At 43.5% G+C, this 18,912-nt stretch overlaps 1 protein-coding gene across 2 annotated transcripts in view; it reads right to left on the bottom strand.

Annotated features, from left to right (window-relative positions):
- NEURL1B (neuralized E3 ubiquitin protein ligase 1B) overlaps positions 1-18,912 on the bottom strand; it is a 197,354-nt gene that overhangs the window by 48,627 nt on the left and 129,815 nt on the right. Inside the window, exon 1 of one of the 2 annotated variants that reach the window (XM_035105297.2) lies at positions 8,147-8,424. The exons of the other annotated variant lie outside the window; for it this stretch is intronic. Within the exon in view, the coding sequence (XP_034961188.1) occupies positions 8,147-8,177 (31 nt within the window). The 5' untranslated portion in view covers positions 8,178-8,424. Of the gene's footprint in view, positions 1-8,146; positions 8,425-18,912 lie in introns of those variants that run through there. 2 annotated transcript variants of the gene reach the window in all.

Genomic DNA, 18,912 nt, shown 5'->3' with positions numbered 1-18,912 from the left:
CAAGCTGGACGCGGGTGGTACTGTGGTCTATACCACTGAGCCTAGGGCTTGCTGATCAGAAGGTCAGCGGTTCGAATCCCCGCAACGGGGTGAGCTCCCATTGTTCGGTCCCAGCTCCTGCCCACCTAGCAGTTCAAAAGCACGTCAAAGTGCAAGTAGATAAATAGGTAACGCTTCAGCGGGAAGGTAAACGGCATTTCCGTGCACTGTTCTGCGGCTTTGTCATGCTGCCCACATGACCCAGAAGCTGTCTGCGGACAAACGCTGGCTCCCTCGGCCTATAGAGCGAGATGAGCACCGCAACCCCAGAGTTGTCCGTGACTGGACCTAATGGTCAGGGGTACCTTTACCTACACAAGCTAGAGAACAGACTAAAGACTAAACAACTACATTAGAAACAAAACCACGTATTCAAAATACTAGTCAACTCATGGCACCTTCTAACAGATTTTGTAATCAGGTACCCTTACCAGAATTTTAAAAAAACCAAACCCACATATGCTACATTCCACAATCAACTGAGGTGGATTCACAAGTGTGTAATTTATTGGTGTTCTTTTCAAAATGCAGTGACACGTTCAATTCCAAACATTTCCCCATAAAGTTGTACGGTGGATTCAGTCTGACATCTTGAGTCCCCACCACTGCCCCCTCCATATTCCTGATTGAAGTTAACCACTTTATCCAAACAAATTAAAGGAATTGTGTATAATCCTGTCTCCAATAGTTTGCAGCACTCTTCCCTGATTTATACCAGTGAACGTATCTTATATCATAAAACAAATCTTGAAGTCCAAACATTAGCTGAGAGGTCAACTAGTACATTTTGCAGTTTGTGCTTAGGACAGCTGCTCAGATTATACCTGCATGCCTTCCCTTTATTCTCTAGAGCTGTCCAGTACCACCTATCCCACTGACTTTCAAGCTATCTAAGTCATGGCACCTCAAGTGCATGCGCTCTGCCTATATATTACGGGCCTCCTTTTTAAATGAGGTTCAGTATAGGGGATTATTCAACAAATGTTTCTCTAACCCATCCCATGCAGACTGGCAAGTATTTCAGCTCCTTCTGGAAATCCAGAACACTCTCTCTCAGGCTGCCTAATAAGGAGATGAGAGGAACAATTAGTCTGAACAAACAAGTAAGAAAATGAGTGCTATCTACTGTCAACCATAGATGATGCCACAAAGGACGATGGATAAGGGATGAGGGGGACAGCGGATTGGTAGATGGTGTACGAACTTGCGCCACAAAGAACAGATGGTGATTAAAAGTATGAGCAATATTGAGCAATAACTAAAGATAATATTGGCCATGAAATCAGAAGAGACATATTCTGTGGGTTATCCTCAGGGTGATTCGGTATGGTCTTGTTTAGTTTTAGGTGGATTGCAGGAAATAGTTGGGAATTCTTTGCAACATTCAATAAATAAAAGAGAAGAAATCTTAAGTACTGAAGTTGTGTTTTGATGCCCAATGTTATGTTACGCACATGACCTAATATAGCTGCTTTGAAGTCTAATCATGGAAAGAAGTGTCTGGATTCTTTTGTTGCAATAGCAATCCCCAAGTAACATTTAACACACGCACACACGCGCACACACACACACACACACATATCTTTAGGATGATATCCGGTTGTCTGTGGCAAAGCAGAGAAGGTGATAATTAAATATTCACTAAGATAGCTCATTGAGGGGGACCAAAAAGTTTTAAGGAAGAAAAGGTGAAATGTCAAAGGGGAATCTCACAGCATAGTGAGACAAGATCCACCTGTCAATGAAGAGCAAACAATCAGCTAATTTAGATAAGGGGAAATTAGCTCCAAACCATAAAGGGGTATCTTTATCTACAAAGCCACTGAAGTATCACAAAATGATAGGCTGGCATATTGCTTATAATCCTGCAACATCAACTTTGCCTCTCAGCCAGCTTTTCAAGTCAAAACAAGTCTTACCCATTCATTGCAATGTTGCACACCAAGTTTATCAGCTGCAGGAAGTGCAATGCTGTAAACGATATGTAAGTCACTACAGTGAAATGGCTGGGCCCAAACTTATAGCAGACTTCCTTACATTGCAAGCTTAAATCCATTTTTATTATAATTTAACTGTGGCAGCATATTTTATCCATTCCCAGGTAAAAAAAGCTATTAAGATGCATTAATATGGTGATCCCACTATGGTTTTCACCACTCTCCCTACTCCACTAGGGAAAACATCCTAGCCCCACAGGTTTTCCAAAAGGATGGAATGGCAATCATACAGCAGGGGTGGCTAATCTGTAACAGTGAGCTGGATCAGCTGTCATATTAAACTATAGTTTATTGTGATAGGAACAAATGGATAAAGCTCAGCCATGAGAAGGCAATTAGAAGTTTTTGTTTTAATCTTTTATTACCTGCACTTTGTTGTTTCATTCAGACCCAACAAACTGTCCCTAATATTAACAATGGTTTGCTTAAAATCAGTCAACTTCAAGCATTGGGCTTTGAAGCTGAACAAACCATAATTAAGACCAACAATGAACTCTCATGTTCAGAAGCAATGCTAAACTGTGGTTAACCAAAACCAGATTTTTTTATCTTCTTCTCGCAGCCATGCCAGAGGAGGAGGGGGAGCATGTGAGCCTAATGCTCCCTGTGGCTCCCATCCATCACAATAAATCATGGCCTACTGGGACATCTAAGCTGGTTCAATGTAGGCACCAACCAAGCCAACCTCTCTGCAGGGGAATGCTAAAGGTATGGCATCACAACCATCTCTTGGATGGCCACCCACTTTGCTTCACATGGCAAGAGAGCTTCTGCAGATGATCTCAGTGGAATGACAGGTCAATATAAAACAGGAACAAAAATAGATCATTAAGGAACGGCAGTAGCTTCTTTGGAGATCAAAAGAAAGTATAATCTAATATAGAGTTCAATCTTTGGGTGAGTTATCCTAGCCAAGTCCCAATTTGTTAGTGTGTTATGTAAGGACTGTGGCTTAAGAGAAGCATAATACAAGAAGTTTCTTTGGCAAGTGGAAAAGCTTTATAACTGCAAGCTCTTAGATAAAAGCAATTTTTACCACTACAGAGGGCTAAAAAAAGTAGCACATTGACTCTTGCATTCAAATCTTTCATAGTGATATCTCAATACATGTATAAAAATGGTATTTCATTAGCCCTGCTGTATTACTCATTCCGGTACTGTGGCAATGTCCTTAACATGTTCATTGTCTGTATCTTTTCTGTGTTAACTATCAAAATACCAGCCATGATAACAAAATAAGATGCTTCCTAAAAGCTTCTCTGAATGTTAAGAGCCGAACGGGAATAATATCTTTATAATTTAAGGCTTACCAGTGCAATCCTGTCTACCCATAAGCAAACCTCCGAGTTCATTGGTGGCTTACTCCCAAGTAAATTGATAAAGGACTGTGGTTTAAGACCCAAGACTGAAATCCTATACCCATCTACCTGGGAGTAAGCCATCACTGAACTCAACTGAGCTTTGTATTTAGTCGGAATGTGTAAGACTGCACTGCAGAATGCCTTAAAAGGCAGAAATTGAACTTCCATTCCCCCCCAATATTTCTCATTAAAAGCTACAGTATCTAAGGAATACAGAGGAATGTTGATTATTTGGGCTTTTTCCATGATGTAAGTGAGAATGGTCTGTCTGGACTTTCTCTGCATGGGATCAGAATAAAACTCTCTTCTGCAACATCAAAAAAGTTCTAATGTAGAATTCAAGAAAACAAACAGAAAGTAAAGTCAGCAAGGAGCTTTGATGCATCAAATAAACATTTCACTTAAGTGCTGGGTGAATATTAGTCTGGTTTATCCCAGCCTTGGTACGAACTGTTGCTTACTGTGATGACTGGGCAAAAGAATTTTCTTTTGCTTAAACAAGAAAGCATCTGCTGACACACTATAAAGAAGGGCTCTTCAAGCTTCTGTAGATGGGGAGATGAAAGATTCCTAAAGATACTGGGACAGTCATATGATCACCCTAAACACCCCTGGCATTTTCAAATGGGAATTAGCCCAAGAATTTAAATATGCACAGAAGAATCTTTAGTTCTCCAGCAACTGTTGTGGAAGAATATTAAGACATTCCATGTTCCAGAATGGAAGAACATCACTTGTACAACAAAATATAATACAGGCATAATCCTACATATCCACAGAATGTGCAACATAAATGCCACATTTCAAGCCTTAAAGATTCTACCATTTTAATGTAAATCAACCTCTTTTTCCACAATTTTAAATACTGTATGTAGTAATGTGTTCTCTATTTCTCCATATCTTACTCCTAAGAGTATATATAGCTTGAAAAATATGTTTTTAACAGCAATCCTGGCACACTGCAATTTCAAGTGGAATCCAGCTTTAATGATGCAAATGTTTTAAAAAGACCCATAACAAAATAACGTATTTTATAAATTCTACAACTTCCCCACAGCAAAGCGAGGAAAATATATTTTTTACTACTAGGAACTGCTGATACCTAAATAAAAGTTTTATGTAACTCCCTGCTCATTATTAATATACCATGTTAGTTCTAGTAAAAAAAAAAATCACATACACAAAATGCATACAAGTAAGTGGCTACTGGCAAGGAAGAAAACTGATGTGTATGTTACACCAAAACACTCAGACTCAGAGTAGAATCCAATTAAATACCAATGTGTACAAGTAATGGGTTTTTGCAATTGCAAAAGTGGTTCTGTGCAATTCCAACTGCACTCTGTAAAGTGTGGGAGCATGAGAAGACTCTGTGCTAGATAAGAGCACAGGTCCTTCATGAGTCAAGGATGTTAAACTCCCTGCTATTAACATTAATGTTTGTGTAGTTTGCTCTAGTCGAAAGCTTGCTTGATAAAGTTAAGCGGCTTAGCTTAGCAAAATGACAGAAGTAGCCTTAATAACCTCTTAACCTTTCTGCATGGCACAAAGCTGCTTCTCCTTCCTTTCCACATCAGAAGATGCAAAGCCCACCACCCTCCTGAGGCGCGCTCTTATTGAACGGGTATAATCATCCTCCCTCCCACATGATAAAAACACGTCTGCATCAACCTTACAATGAGTTTGCAGATCTTATGTTTTCAATGGCTGCAGGGATGCCTATGAGGTTGTCTGTGGCTCTTTCAGTTGGTGCACTTGAAGTTTCCACCAAGTCTGTTCCTAGAATGGATTCTGATCTTGCTTTTTGGCTAACTCTATTTTGTAAACTCTACAAATTGAGGCAATAAGGTAGAGCAAGGTGAAAATGAAATTGACCCTTTGGATAGTAGAAATACAAGTGTGTCTTTTAAGCATATATACATTTATATCTTGCCTTCTCTCCAAATGAGTTTTGGGTGACATGCATGGGCCTCCTCCTACCTTTAACCCCTCAGTGGCCCTGTGAGGGAGGCTGGGCTGAGAGACAGTGACTAGCCCAAGGTGCACATATTTCTGTGATGCACATAAGCATGGCCGCAGCTACAATTTTCAGACAAAAGCTTCTCTCTCTTGTCCCCAGTATTTCATGCAGGGTTCTGAGGTCTGGTACATATTCCAGTGGGGCAGCTACTATACAGATGAATCTATACAGGTGAAATTTCATCGCCGTAAAATCAAGTGCTTGACTGATAAAATAATTTATTTGGATGTCTAGTCAAGTCCCTAAGATGAAGGAAGAATAGAAATAAACTGTAAAGTAGAAATAAAGTATCACTTTTTAACTCTAGCGAGCAAAATTAAGCCCACTTTCAAAGGTTTTGTAGGGCTGCAAAGAGAATTTCAGACTAGGGTTTCTATGCACATTATAGAAAGGGAACTTCATAATTGCATTGTAGGACAGCCCCAGTTCAGCAGCGTGCCTGCCAGGCTTTATAAGGCAGCCAAGTATACTAAATATGACATACGGTATAAGGAAGAGCAAGAGAGAGAAAAGGGAGACAGCTGAAGACACAAGCTCACAGGAGCTCTAAGCAGTAATTCAATACCGTTAATTCTTCATCAACCAACTGTTCTCATTGCCCACTGACAGGGTTGAAGGGAGGAGTCTCAATTACAAACTTGCAAGCAAAAAGAGGGGGGTGGATTTTATTCTCATTATATCAGAACAATGCTGGCTGGGGAGGGCACCTTTATTTTAAATCAAGTCACTGAATGCACCAAAATACGTTTCAGATGTGGTTTCAATTCCCCCCCCCCTTTTTGAGTCACAAAGAAGAAACTACATACAAAGTCTTCAAAAAGCAAAAATAAAGGCCAATACACTCGGAAATTTCACAATGAGAGGCAGCAGCGTCTTTTCAATGCAGTTGCATAAATGGCTTTTTCAGCCAGAAACAAGAGTTTTGCCTTCTTTTGTTGTACTTGCAGGGAACCAAAAGACATCCCAGCTGCTGCTCAAGTTCATTGTTTTTATTTCAATTTCTGGGGGAGGGGAGCACCGCAGATCCTGAAGGGGCCTGAGTTTTGAAAAGCATATTCTTTCCTTTCCACAGAAACAGGGGTTAAAAGGAGCAGAACAATTCTTCCTAAGAAAACAGTCTACTTCGAAACGGACTGGTTCTACCGCCAGCATGCCACTTGGCTATGGAACAAAAGCCATCCGTTCCTGCATCTGTCTCCTCTCACTCATGCCTGGTCTGCCAACCGTGCCCACTAAAATGGCAACAGCTCCTCTTCTTCTTTGCATCCCCAGCCATCAGCTTGTCAAAGTTCTTCCTCATTCAATTCCAAACATTTTACATTTGGAAGTCCCACTGGCTGCCCATTTGAGACTTATTCAGGATCACAGTTCTTGAAACGCACCCTGTGTTTCCTACGCATTTGCATACCATAGTGCATAAAGTGGAATAAATTCACGGGATACAGATTTTTAATTCCCATCAAATCAGACGCAGATGTTTCATGTCAACATGTAAAATGCACAGCTCTTTCCACCGGCAAAGCAGCTTCACCCTACACACCAGTTCAGACCACGGGTGCCTTTTTTGCCCGGCACTGTCTATTGTGAGCAGCAGCAGCTCTTTAAAATTTAAAGCGAAGGGTCTTTCCCTGCCCTGCAAACCCTTAAGTTTTATCTGGAAATGGTGGGGACAGAACATTGGGGGGGGGAGAAGCCACATGCATGCAAAGAGCTTTTCTACTATTGTGCTATGGCCACTCCCCCTTTCTGACGCTGTTGTGCTATGCCCACTTTAAGCACCAGGTAAGTGTGCAATAATACATCAGGCTGCACATGCATCCCCCCCAAAAAAAATGGGGGGGGGCGTTTTCCTGTCGAACCAAAAAGGGATTGCCTCTGAGCACCTCATAGCCCCACCTTCGTTCATTACAGGGTCCTCCCCCCTAGAACCATAAGCTGCAGAGAATCAAAATGCCGCTAGGAATCATTAGTCTCACATCCTTACCCTGAAATAAGATTCGAATTTTGAGCTGGGGGGGGGGTTCATTACCAAACCAGATCTTTTTAAGAGAAATCAGGAGGGAAATGGGAAATCTGCAGAAACAAGTTCTCCTCTCCTAAGCCCCCATATCTCCAGTTAAAACCACCCCTACTTAATTCAGCAATACAATCCGGATTTGACAGCTTGCCACAATCAGAGCGGAGGATGGACCGGTATGTCAGAGGTATCTTGTCCTCCGGCAGCAGCAGCAGAAAACAGGGAGTGACAGAAAGCAGCACGTGCAGGAAGGGAGGGGAGGGGGCGAGGTAGAGAAAGAAAACGAAGAGACATAGAAACTGCCATTGCTGTTTGCACTAACAAAAGAGCTGCAAAAGCAGCCGGGGCAATGGGGGACCAGGGCACACACAGATAAGCTGCTTCCCAGGCGGTGGGGCAGTTCCACCGCTCTCTCACACACACACCCCAAAGGCAAAAGAAGGTGCCGGGGGACAGCGAGCTCGCCCCCGCCTTTCCCCAGAAGACACGCGGGAGCAGGTCCCCACTGACACCGAGCGGAGGAGGAGGAAGAGGTCATCCTTGTCTAACGGCTCCGTGAGAAAGCTCCCCTCCGAAGACGCGCGAGGAAACCCGGAGCCCGCCCGCGCGTCTCTGGCTCCGCGACCTCGGCAGGGATCGTCGGAGGCAGCGGCAACCGCCCTTCTACACCCCACCCCACCCCCCACCCCACACACACCGCAGCCGCGCTTACCTGCCAGGGTCTTGTGCGCCGTGTTGCCCATCACTGCTTCATGCACTCACGCCACGCAGAGGGGCTGCTCGGCGGGGCAAGGCGCTCTCGGAGCCCGGAGCTGCGCGGCGGCGCTCCGAGGGGCCATTGACCGGGGCGGAGAGGGAGGGGGGGTCGCCGTCAGCTCCGGTGGCTCGGCTGGGGCTAGCGAGTCTCCCCTGCGCCTAACCCCGAACCAGGCACTGAAGCAGCCCCGGCGAGTCAGCAGCGCCCCCAGCTCCCCGCGGCCGGGGCCGCCTCCGGAGGGTTGGCCGAGGGCTCGGAGCCCAGCCCTCGTCTCCGCCCAGCCGGGGAGGAGCCCGCCATGCACGCATTGTTTGAAAGTTGGCAGCAGCCAGCCAGCCGGCCGGCCTGCCCAGCCTACGTAAGGCGGGATTGATGGCGGGGGCGGCGACGCTGAAGTGAGTGAGGCAGCGGGGGCGCCTGTGCCGTCACAATGCGCGCGGCGGCAACAGGAGCGGGTCCGGGTAGAGGGGCATGCCCACGACTGGCCCTCTAAAGTGGCTCTCCCCGACGGCTGGGGCCCTGCTTGCCGGTAGGGGCAGCCCGCTTCGAAGCAAGTAAAAAGGAGAATTGCACCCCCCCAACCACACCCACAACATGTATATAGGAGGCAGGTGGAAGGCGTCGAGGGGGAGAGGCAATGCACTGTGAATGGCTTTGAAGCGAAAGGCAAGCTGCGGCGAATCGTAGAATGGCTGAGAGCTGAAACGTGCTCAGAGGTCACCCAGCCCACCCACATCCCTGAGGCTGGATCAGGGTCAACAGCCCACTTTGTACATTTCGAATTCGACTGCACCTTCTTACCAACCGAAGCTCGTGGCTAGGACGCCAGCTTTAGGGCGCTTCTACAACGTGCTGCAATCCTCCTCCATCCTGCCAGCGTAGGTGTGCTCTTTAAGCACACCTGAGCCTTCGCCCCGCTAAATGCTACCCACGTGGTCCTTGCTAACCATGTGATTCCCCGCCCCCGCCCCCACTGCATGCAATATACAAACAACGTGTCGACGTCTACAGTAGAGAGAATCCGCTTTGCAATTCTGCAACGCAATTCTGGCTGTGGTTGCCAGAAACTCAGAATGGCTGGTAACAGGTGGATCCCACTCTGTCGCTGTATAATGGCTTATTTGGTGGTCAGTTCACACAGCAAGTGTGTTGCCTATGTAGCCACTGCTAGATAGTTTATCCAGCCTCTTCATCGTTGACCACAACTGTACATCAAGTATATCAAAGTGTGGATGCACCACAGATTTTGTATTAGGGCATTACAATATTGGCAGTTTGATTTCAGATCCCTTTCTTAATTATTCCCAACTTGGAATTTTCCTGCTGCACAGACAGCAGGTCCATCGACCTACAGCTCACCACAGCACCAAGGTCTCTTTCCTGGTCAATGCCACCAGCTCAGACCTTCCCCCAAAGGGTATCACGCATCCCTTTACAATACTTGCATATCAAAACCCATTTGCTGTTTTAATGCTCATTCTCTCAGTTTGGAACTGGATCTCCTTAAGATCATAAGTAGTCTTGCTGGATCAGCCCTATGCCATCTAAGTCTGGCATCGTACTCTCACAGTGGCCAACCAGATGCCTATGGGAAGCACAGGATCATAGAATTGTAGAGTTGCAAGGGACCCCCCCAGGGTCATCTAGTCCAACCCCCTGCAATGCAGCTACCTTTGTAAAACCATTAGTATACAAGCATAGCAAGAATAGTTTTCTTCAGTGGAACTAAGTATGAAGAATACAAAAGGTAGAATTTAAGAAAGGCTGGAAGCTGGTAGAATTCCCTGTTAGGCAGCTGGGTGCTGATTTCAAAGGCTGAACATTATGTATGCTACACAATCATTAGGTAAAATAATGGCTTCTAATTCCAGAAAACCAAATGTATCTACTGTGACTATTAAAATATACTCTGAGAAGGCATTTTATTCAGCTGCCTCAGATTATACAACAGATCTTACTACTTTAGTCATTTTTGCTTTTTGCTTGTAGCCGTCACCTTTGCATGAAAATGTGACAAAATAGACATATGTAGAGTCTCCCAAATCTTACAGGTGGTGGTGGTTGTTTTACTGCAATAGTTAACACCACAGTGGCGTATGTGTTTCTATGAGCCTGCTGTTTCCTTTATTCAGTCAAGGGTAATTTTGCCCCTCTATTATTCTCCTGAGTCATTCCTAGTAAGGTCAATTTCAAGGATGTTTACTCCTGAAATGTGAGTTTCTTAGGAGTTCATTGTGAAATGTTTCTCCTGTTTTGTATAAGCACGCACTTAGTTGCCATTTTCAAGCATTCTTACTTCATGGAGCTGCTTGATGCCTAGTTTCAGGCCGTCCTAATGTGCTCCAAGCTCTGCTACCCATCCATAAGGTTGACTGCATCACAATTATAATACAAGTACAATCTTTTTTGTGAATTTATACTGCACTCAAGATAGGGCTATTCTGTGCATATTATTCTCATAGACAAAAACCTTGATGTATAGGATCACATGTTGAAAATTGCCTTTTGTTCTGTCTTTATACTACCACCTTAAACACCATAGGTTTAGCTTAGGTGGTACCACAGTAGTATGCATACACATCAGTGATAGTCATGTGGATGGGCACCTCCTCCAGACTCATCTCCAAGGATCTTTTGGCTATTTATTTATTTAGCTAGCCATTCATATGGGGGAGAGAGAGAGAGAGAGAGAGAGAGAGAGAGAGAGAGAGAGAGAGAGAGAGAGAGAGAGAGAGAGAGAGAACTACCTAGGGAAAATAGGCCCAACCCTGTTACTTTGGTCTGTTGTATAATGTGTATCAGGTTCCTGTGTATGTTTACTCAGAAGCTCTGCTACATTCAGCAGGGCTTATTATAAGATGTGTGTACATAGGTCTGCAGGTTTGTAGCACAATTCTGTGCTTGCTTCCTTGGAGCTTAAGTCTACTTTGTTCAATTGAGCTCTGAAGGCAGCCCTGTATAAGCAAGTTTTAAATGTTTGATGTTTTATTGTGTTTTTAATATCCTGTTGGGAGCCGCCCAGAGTGACTGGGGCAACCCAGTCAGATGGGCGGCATATATATAGTTGTTGTTGCTGTTGTTGTTACTCCTGTCTGTTGTAAAAGTAAAGTCTTTTATGCAACTGTTGCACAGTACAAAGAAAGTGCCTTCTGCTTTTCCTTATGGCTTGGTCTATTGTTGTATCTGAGGACACACTTGCTATAATTATTTATAATTAGGGTGGATTCAGAATTCATTTAAGATGATGGAGATACTTGTTTTATGTTGTTATCAGCTGATATTAGATACCAGATAACATGCTACAACATGTGCACGCTAAAATTAGCCCAACCAGGTACTAATCAAGGTGCTTTTGGGGGCATTGATCTTTGACTGATACCACACAATGTGGTATCATGGACATTTGCATCACACCATGTTATCTAATAACACATGTACCAAATAACGTGATTTAATCTAACTGATCCAGGTGATGGCTTATTAAATACAGTAATTGCATCACTGTATGCAAAATCTGCCACAGCAAAAGCACCTCATCAACATATCCATGAGTGTACACAATATATTAAGGCATATTCTAATTGGTAGATTTTTTTTCCTGACACAGGTCGAACAATTTTTAAAAGAGATAGAACAGTGATTTGTAAGAACGTGGCCAAACTTGGGTCCTTAGATTGGACTTTGTCAAGGAAAGAAAAACAAAGCCAAGTGAAAGAATATGACCTACAAGTGACACAAAGGTGATCAACAGCCTCCAGAAAATGCAGGGGAAGGTGATGGCATACCAAGTGTAGTATTCAGCAGAGATACAAAACCAAAAGACCTTCTATGAAATTAATTACAGTGGTACCTTGGGTTACAGACGCTTCAGGTTACAGACGCTTCAGGTTACAGACTCCGCTAACCCAGAAATAGTACCTCGGGTTAAGAACTTTGCTTCAGGATGAGAACAGAAATTGTGCGGCGGCGGCAGCACGGCAGCAGCAGGAGGCCCCCATTAGCTAAAGTGGTACCTCAGGTTAAGAACAGTTTCAGGTTAAGAATGGACCTCCAGAACGAATTAAGTTCTTAACCCGAGGTACCACTGTATACAAATTCATTTTTTTTAAAAAGACTTTAACCAATCTTGACACATGTAGGCCATTTGCTCATCAAGGCAAATGCTAAACCTGTCCAAATTAAAAATAATAATAATAATCAAGGATGAGCTTGCTGAAATACAACATGCCCTTTTGAGAAAGAATGTGTGTGCATACATTAGGGTGGACAGAGTGAAAAATCCAGAGAGGAAAATGCTCCTTGTTAGAGAGCAAAAGGCAGGGGCTGCTTTCCAGAAGGGAAACTTCCCTTCCTCTTCTGAGGGAAGTGGGGCAGATATAATTATATGGCTTTAAAAGGCATTAGAGTACAGAAGGGTTGTGGTCGTGTGCAGCTGAATTACCATGTTCTAAAAAGCAACTTGCTTTCTTGTTTCCAAAGGAACAGTGTCACAAAGAGTTGTTCCCACACAAGTCCCATTTGTTTCAATGAGGCTTTCAAGGAAGTGCCACACACCTTACATTTCCACTTTGTACTTTTCATCTAGGGGCATAAATCAGTGGAGGAGTTACGCTTCCCTCATCCATCCTTCATGCACTACAGCAGTGACCTTACGTTACCTATAAGAGTATTCATTTAGATTTATCATGCTTGCCATATCTGAAGGTCTCAGGACATGTCACCATACTGACATCTCATACAGCAAAGTCAACCGCTCAGAATGCGATTATTTTCCAAAAAGAAGAGGAAGGCTAATCTCCATATTTTTGGGGAACAGGCTTGCATGATGTCCTGAAGTGATTAATATTTTGTCAGCAGGACTTGGGTGGGGAATGAGCAAAATCCAAATAATAACGATGCAGGATACATCAAGCATGAAACAAAGGCAATCAGTGCAGTGTCTTTCACTAAGCCTTTTCTTGAGGAAAATAAGTGCAGCCCCATTATTTTGTCAGAGCGACTATTATTTTGACAGCCAACACCTCCGTCCAGCTTTCTCTCCCACACGTTCAGACACAAAGGCGGAAAATTGAGAGTGTCTAATGTTCCTTTCAGGTTGTCTAATTTTACCCTAGTACTAGAGCAGATTGTCAGTTTCTCTTCCACTCTTTTTGTTCCCCTGATGGAGCAGGTGGGAGAATTCTACCTTGGCCTGAGCCTTGAATGGAAATCTGGCATCTATAAATTTCACTGACTCTCTTCCCACCATTCAGACATCCTATATTGGTTCTTTGGGGATTAAAGTCTTTTGTGAGTTTTCCTTCTCCAGTATCACCATCACATGAAGGCAATAAGACATCGTCTCCTCTTTCTTGAAGCCCTTCCCGATCAACTGGTACAGTGGTACCTCAGGTTACAAATGCTTCAGGTTACAAATGCTTCAGGTTACAAACGCTGTTAACCCAGGTTAAGAACTTTGCTTCAGGATGAGAACAGAAATCGTGCTCTGGCGGCGTGGCAGCAGCAGGAGGCCCCGTTAGCTAAAGTGGTGCTTCAGGTTAAGAACAATTTCAGGTTAAGAACGGACCTCTGGAACGAATTAAGTTCTTAACCAGAGGTACCACTGTACTTGGCAAAATGGGTCACATGACACCCATCTGTCAATCTTGGCCTGCAGGAGGGCAGGGGAGATAAGGGTCTATCCCATCAGCTGGATTCAGTTCCCCACCTTACTCTTACTTTTCTGGGAAGAGAAGGACAAACTTAGGGGCAAGAGTGATTTTGGGAGATCGAAGTGATGTACCTTCTTCGTGCCCTGGAGGGAGGAGGAGCACCAAAGGGCCAGGTTTTGCTGTTCCAAAATACGTTAGATTAAGAAAATGGATGCTGGAAACAGCATCAAATATATTTGTTCGGGTGCATGTGAATATTTGCTGTGTCCTGTTCACAAAATAATTACTTTAATATAAAACCAAGAGTATAATCATAAGCCAACCAAAAGGTACAAAGAAATGAAACACTACAGTAATCAACATCAAACACTAAGGAGGATCCCTTAAAAACCAATGGTTCAAGAAATCCAGTTCCATTATACATGCAAGTGATATGCCACTTAATGCCTGAAGAGTGTTGACCCAACAGCTTATTAAACTGTTCCCTCCACACTTTAGAATGTCTTTTTAAGGCAGTGGGTGGGGAACCTGTGGCCCTCCAGATGTTGCTGGACTCCCATTAGCCCCAGCCAGCAGGGCCAATAGCCAGGTATAGTGACAGTTTGAGACCTGCAATTATGGTCTATGGAGATCACTTGATCCCTCATCTATTGAAATAATGAATGAGTAAGGTCATGGGATTGCAGTGTTTAGCCCTGCCGCTAGGCACCTGTCTATCCTCCATGCCTTCCTGCCATAAGTCATGCACATTCAGCAGGCATGTGAAGGGGGCTCTATGCCCTGTGCACATACAGATGTACAGAGAAGCGGACACGGAGCAATGGATTCAAACTTCAAGAAAGAAGATTCCACCTAAACATTAGGAAGAACTTCCTGACAGTAAGAGCTGTTCGGCAGTGGAATTTGCTACCAAGGAGTGTGGTGGAGTCTCCTTCTTTGGAGGTCTTTAAGCAGAGGCTTGACAGCCATATGTCAAGAATGCTTCGATGGTGTTTCCTGCTTGGCAGGGGGTTGGACTGGATGGCCCTTGTGGTCTCTTCCAACTCTATGATTCTATGATTCTATGTGCAGAGATTCCCCATGTGAAGAGGGATCCCAAATGACTCCTTATGTGGAAGAATTCTGTATACCTCAGACCAGGTGTGGGGCCATTTCACAAGACTACCGGATGTGCATGTTGGGAGGGTACAATCCAGAACTCAATGCATGTTGGATGTTTATCTGAACACCCCTTCTGCCTTCATAAATTTCCTGAGAACCCATTCCATGTTTTAGCCTTTTTGTGTCACTTGTTTCCACCACTTCAACCTGTCACCATAGCAACCTACCCAAAAGGCTTCAATGGTTTACGAGCAAAAACCATCGTCAATTGGGGAACGACGGGTGTTGCTGTGTGGCTCAATGGATGGTATGCAGCATAAACGGCCAACCTATAATAGGAAAGTAAACTATTTTGTAGGTTTCTCTAAGGTAGCTTCTTGACACAAGAAGCTTATCAATCTGCAATTCCACAGCCCTTCTTTTGCCTTTTTGCAGGCGACCAACCATACCTCCCTTCTCAAGAGCTTAGGATCACATTGAAAGGGATAACCTACGTACATTTATCTGCCTAGAGAAGGAAAGAAAGTTACAGAAATATAAAAATTCCCTTGAGGTTCAGCGTCACTGGGAGGAATTGTATATGTAAATTGAAATAGTTGGTGCTACCAGTCAAGATTCCTGCATTTCATAATGAAAGGTTTTACATAAATACAGGCTAATCACTTTTCAGTAGCTGGCAAGATGAACATTGATACAAGCTCCATAATACAGGTAGCCTACTTTCCCAGCTGCATTTTGAAAAAAACAACCCTGGCCTTCTCCAACAACTGTAATGAATTCCCAATTGCTATATCCTATGCCTAATGAAATGCTTCAAAGTTTCAACTCATAATTGCTTACTCTGGTGAAGTCATATCCCTTTAAAACTGTTTAGCTTTACGATTTTTACCTTACGTTGTCTAGTCTCATGTTTAATTTGCATTATATAAATTGTGTTCTATACCCCTTCTGGAGGTGTTTGTTAACCAGGGATGGGACTGTATATTAACTAGTCACAAAGAAACAAAACAAACACATCCACAACACAAATATGCCTCTTCAAGTTCACTTTTAGCATGCCCCTTACTCAAAAATGGCTCCTGTAAACTGATTCAGATAAAATAATAAATATCCGGGAAAATATACATAGCAGCTTCAGAGCAAGCCAGGAATTTAAAGCAACTTCAAACCACGTTTTAAGATTCTATCTTATTCCAAAGTGGGCAAATTATTTGTTTACTTTGTTGCCTAACTCTGTAGTCTCAAGGCAACTTGCAATAAAAAATAGTAAAAGCAGCAAATACATTTCGAATAAAAAACTGGCAAGCCACTCCAGTATCCCTGCCAAGAAAACTCCATGGACAAAGACAAGAGGCATATAAAAAATAAAAATAAAGAAATATAAAATACAGCAAACTCTCCACCTAAAACAGCATTAACAAGTAGTTACAGAAAGAAACAACCACCATAGTTTCCAAGGTTCTGACGAAACACAAAACTATAGCTCATTAGAGGCTTCTTGGTTTTTATCAAGGCTTACGGCAAAGGGTGGTGGTGGTGGTTGTTTACCCACCCTTCACCCTAAGGTCCCAGGGCAGGTTACAACACTTAAAACATAAGTTTGATATTAAAACACAATATCACACAATATTTAGAACAGTTTAAAACAACATGAAATTACAGAAATAGTTTAATGAAGAGGAAATTTAATGTATTGTTGCGCATGTACTGTTGGGGGTGGGAGTTGGACAGGCTAATATTCTAAATAAAGAAGAAGAAGCAGTGGGGCACGCCAATATTCTGCAAATGACTATCCCATGAGGCAGCAGCTGTACCCATAGTGCACAAGAAAATGTGGAACTGGCCGGAAGGGAGGAAAAAATTAAGAGCTATGCCATGAAATAAGGTGAGGGGCTTGTCTTGTGGCAGAATTGGGGGAGTCATTAAGGTTGCAGAGCAGGAGATCTGACTAGTAGACACAACCCATGGGATATATTCCCCCTGTGGAAGTTCAGGTCCCAATAAAAACTAATGTGGGATTAGATTGAATTGTATGCTTACATGATGGAGTTTTATATTTAGTTTGTTTGGAAGCTTTCAGAGGGGAGGGTTAAGTTTTTAAAAAATGTTGTAGCGAACTTGACCTCCGGATAAGGCGGAGCACAAATTGAAGCAAACAAATAAGGCTGGCATGATAAAGCCTTAATTACACTTTCATTTGGCATCTTTCTAAACAGCAGGGATTCCACATCACTGTCATCCTCTGCCTCTGGCACTTTGAAACTTGGACAGTTACGGTAGCTTCCAAGCTACCGGTATCTTGAAAACTATTTCCAATTTCTCTGTTAGCTTTCAAAAGCTCCCAGTGAACTCTTTATATGCCACCTTTCTATGACCTTATGTCCCATCCTCCTTGTTCCTTTTCATGCCTACTGTTAGGGCAATAGGATTTGGTTGCATGTGTGATTGTACGTTACAGGGAAATGACCTGAAAGTGCAGTTATGCATTCCACAGCTTAATGCACTCCTGATACAACGTGTTGCTTAATGGTTGCTCCAGGGGAGAGACAGGGCATCAAACAGACTAAAATAAAATGGTCTTAATTAAGAACTGGTAAGTTCCATTGTTCTTTCTCTTCATGCCTCTGGGCCTGCTGCTGAAAAACATGGGGGCCTAACTTCTTCAATCTTAAAAGGAAGGTGCCCTTAGAAATACAGTCACATAGTGAAACTAAACCCAATTACCATAATTGTCAGCTGGTCTTAGGGGCTTGCTATGCACTTGCAATGGGATGGGTACAGGGCTTTACAGGTGATGCTGATTAGTGGTGCCCGCAAACCTCCTTTGGCCCAGGTGCATTTTTTCCTGCCCATCTTTTCCCGCCCAGTAGGTGTAGGGAAAGTGGGTGTGGCTTGGCTGAAATAGCCTAGCAGGCAAAATGGAGAGGCCAGCCCGGCCTAATTAGGCCCCTGGGCTGGAGTTCCCCCACCTCTGCCCTAACACCTGCAGCATGGGAGGGAAGTCAGCTCAGCCCTACCTGGAAGCCTCTGTCCTCACTGTGGTACAACTCCTCTCCACCCACCCCTTTCATCCTACCCCTTCTCATAACTGCACGACATATGAACATACATGATTTTATTATACAGTGGTACCTCGGTTTACAAACACAATTGGTTGCGGAAGTCTGTACTTAACCTGAAGCGTACTTAACCTGAAGCGAACTTTCCCATTGAAAATAATGGAAAGTGGTTTAATCTGTTCCAGACAGGTCTGCGGAGTACTTAAACTGAAAATACTCAAACTGAGGCGTACTTAAACCGAGGTATGACTGTACTCTCTTCCCACTCTATGGAGTGTTCACGGGAGGGTGAACAGAAAAAGAAGGATGTTATTTGAGAAATAGACTACTAGCTACATGACAAAAACATACACTGAAATGGTAATACTACATGCAGTGCAATGGGAATCACTCCTTTTTCTATCACAACACTTTTTAAAACCAGCTCTAGTTATACACTCTTTCCTCCCACCATCCAGTAAACTGAAAGGCTCTATTTAAGACCGGGGCACTAATCTAGTTTTAAGCATCACAGGACTAGCTGAGAGCAAAACATGCCTTGGTCAGAGATGTTTTGGTGTTCCCTTGCCTTGTGATCTGGTTGCCTCAAAGCCAATAGGCAGAGAACATTAGTAATAATCACCCTAGCCAGAACAGACCTAATTGATTGATTCCCATAATGAACATTCAAGAGCTGTTTGTTTAGGAAGGATTCACGTACACTGTGTCCTCAATTCTTGCAGAGAGCTATCATGCCACCCACACAGTTTAAATGCTGAAAGCAATTGTTTTCCTTCCCCTGCTCCTCCTAACACAAGCACAGGATGCCCAGGGTCTCAACAGGTCGTGCAAAGGAACAGTTTTCTTGAAAGTTGAGTGGGAGTCAAGGGAAGCAGGAGCTTCCAAGCACAAGCGAAGGAAAACCTGCACC

Source organism: Zootoca vivipara, chromosome 2 (genome assembly GCF_963506605.1).
Source record: "Zootoca vivipara chromosome 2, rZooViv1.1, whole genome shotgun sequence".
Taxonomy (NCBI): Eukaryota; Metazoa; Chordata; class Lepidosauria; order Squamata; family Lacertidae; genus Zootoca; species Zootoca vivipara.
Note: the sequence above shows the minus strand (reverse complement) of the source record. Positions and strands in the feature narration are given on the sequence as shown.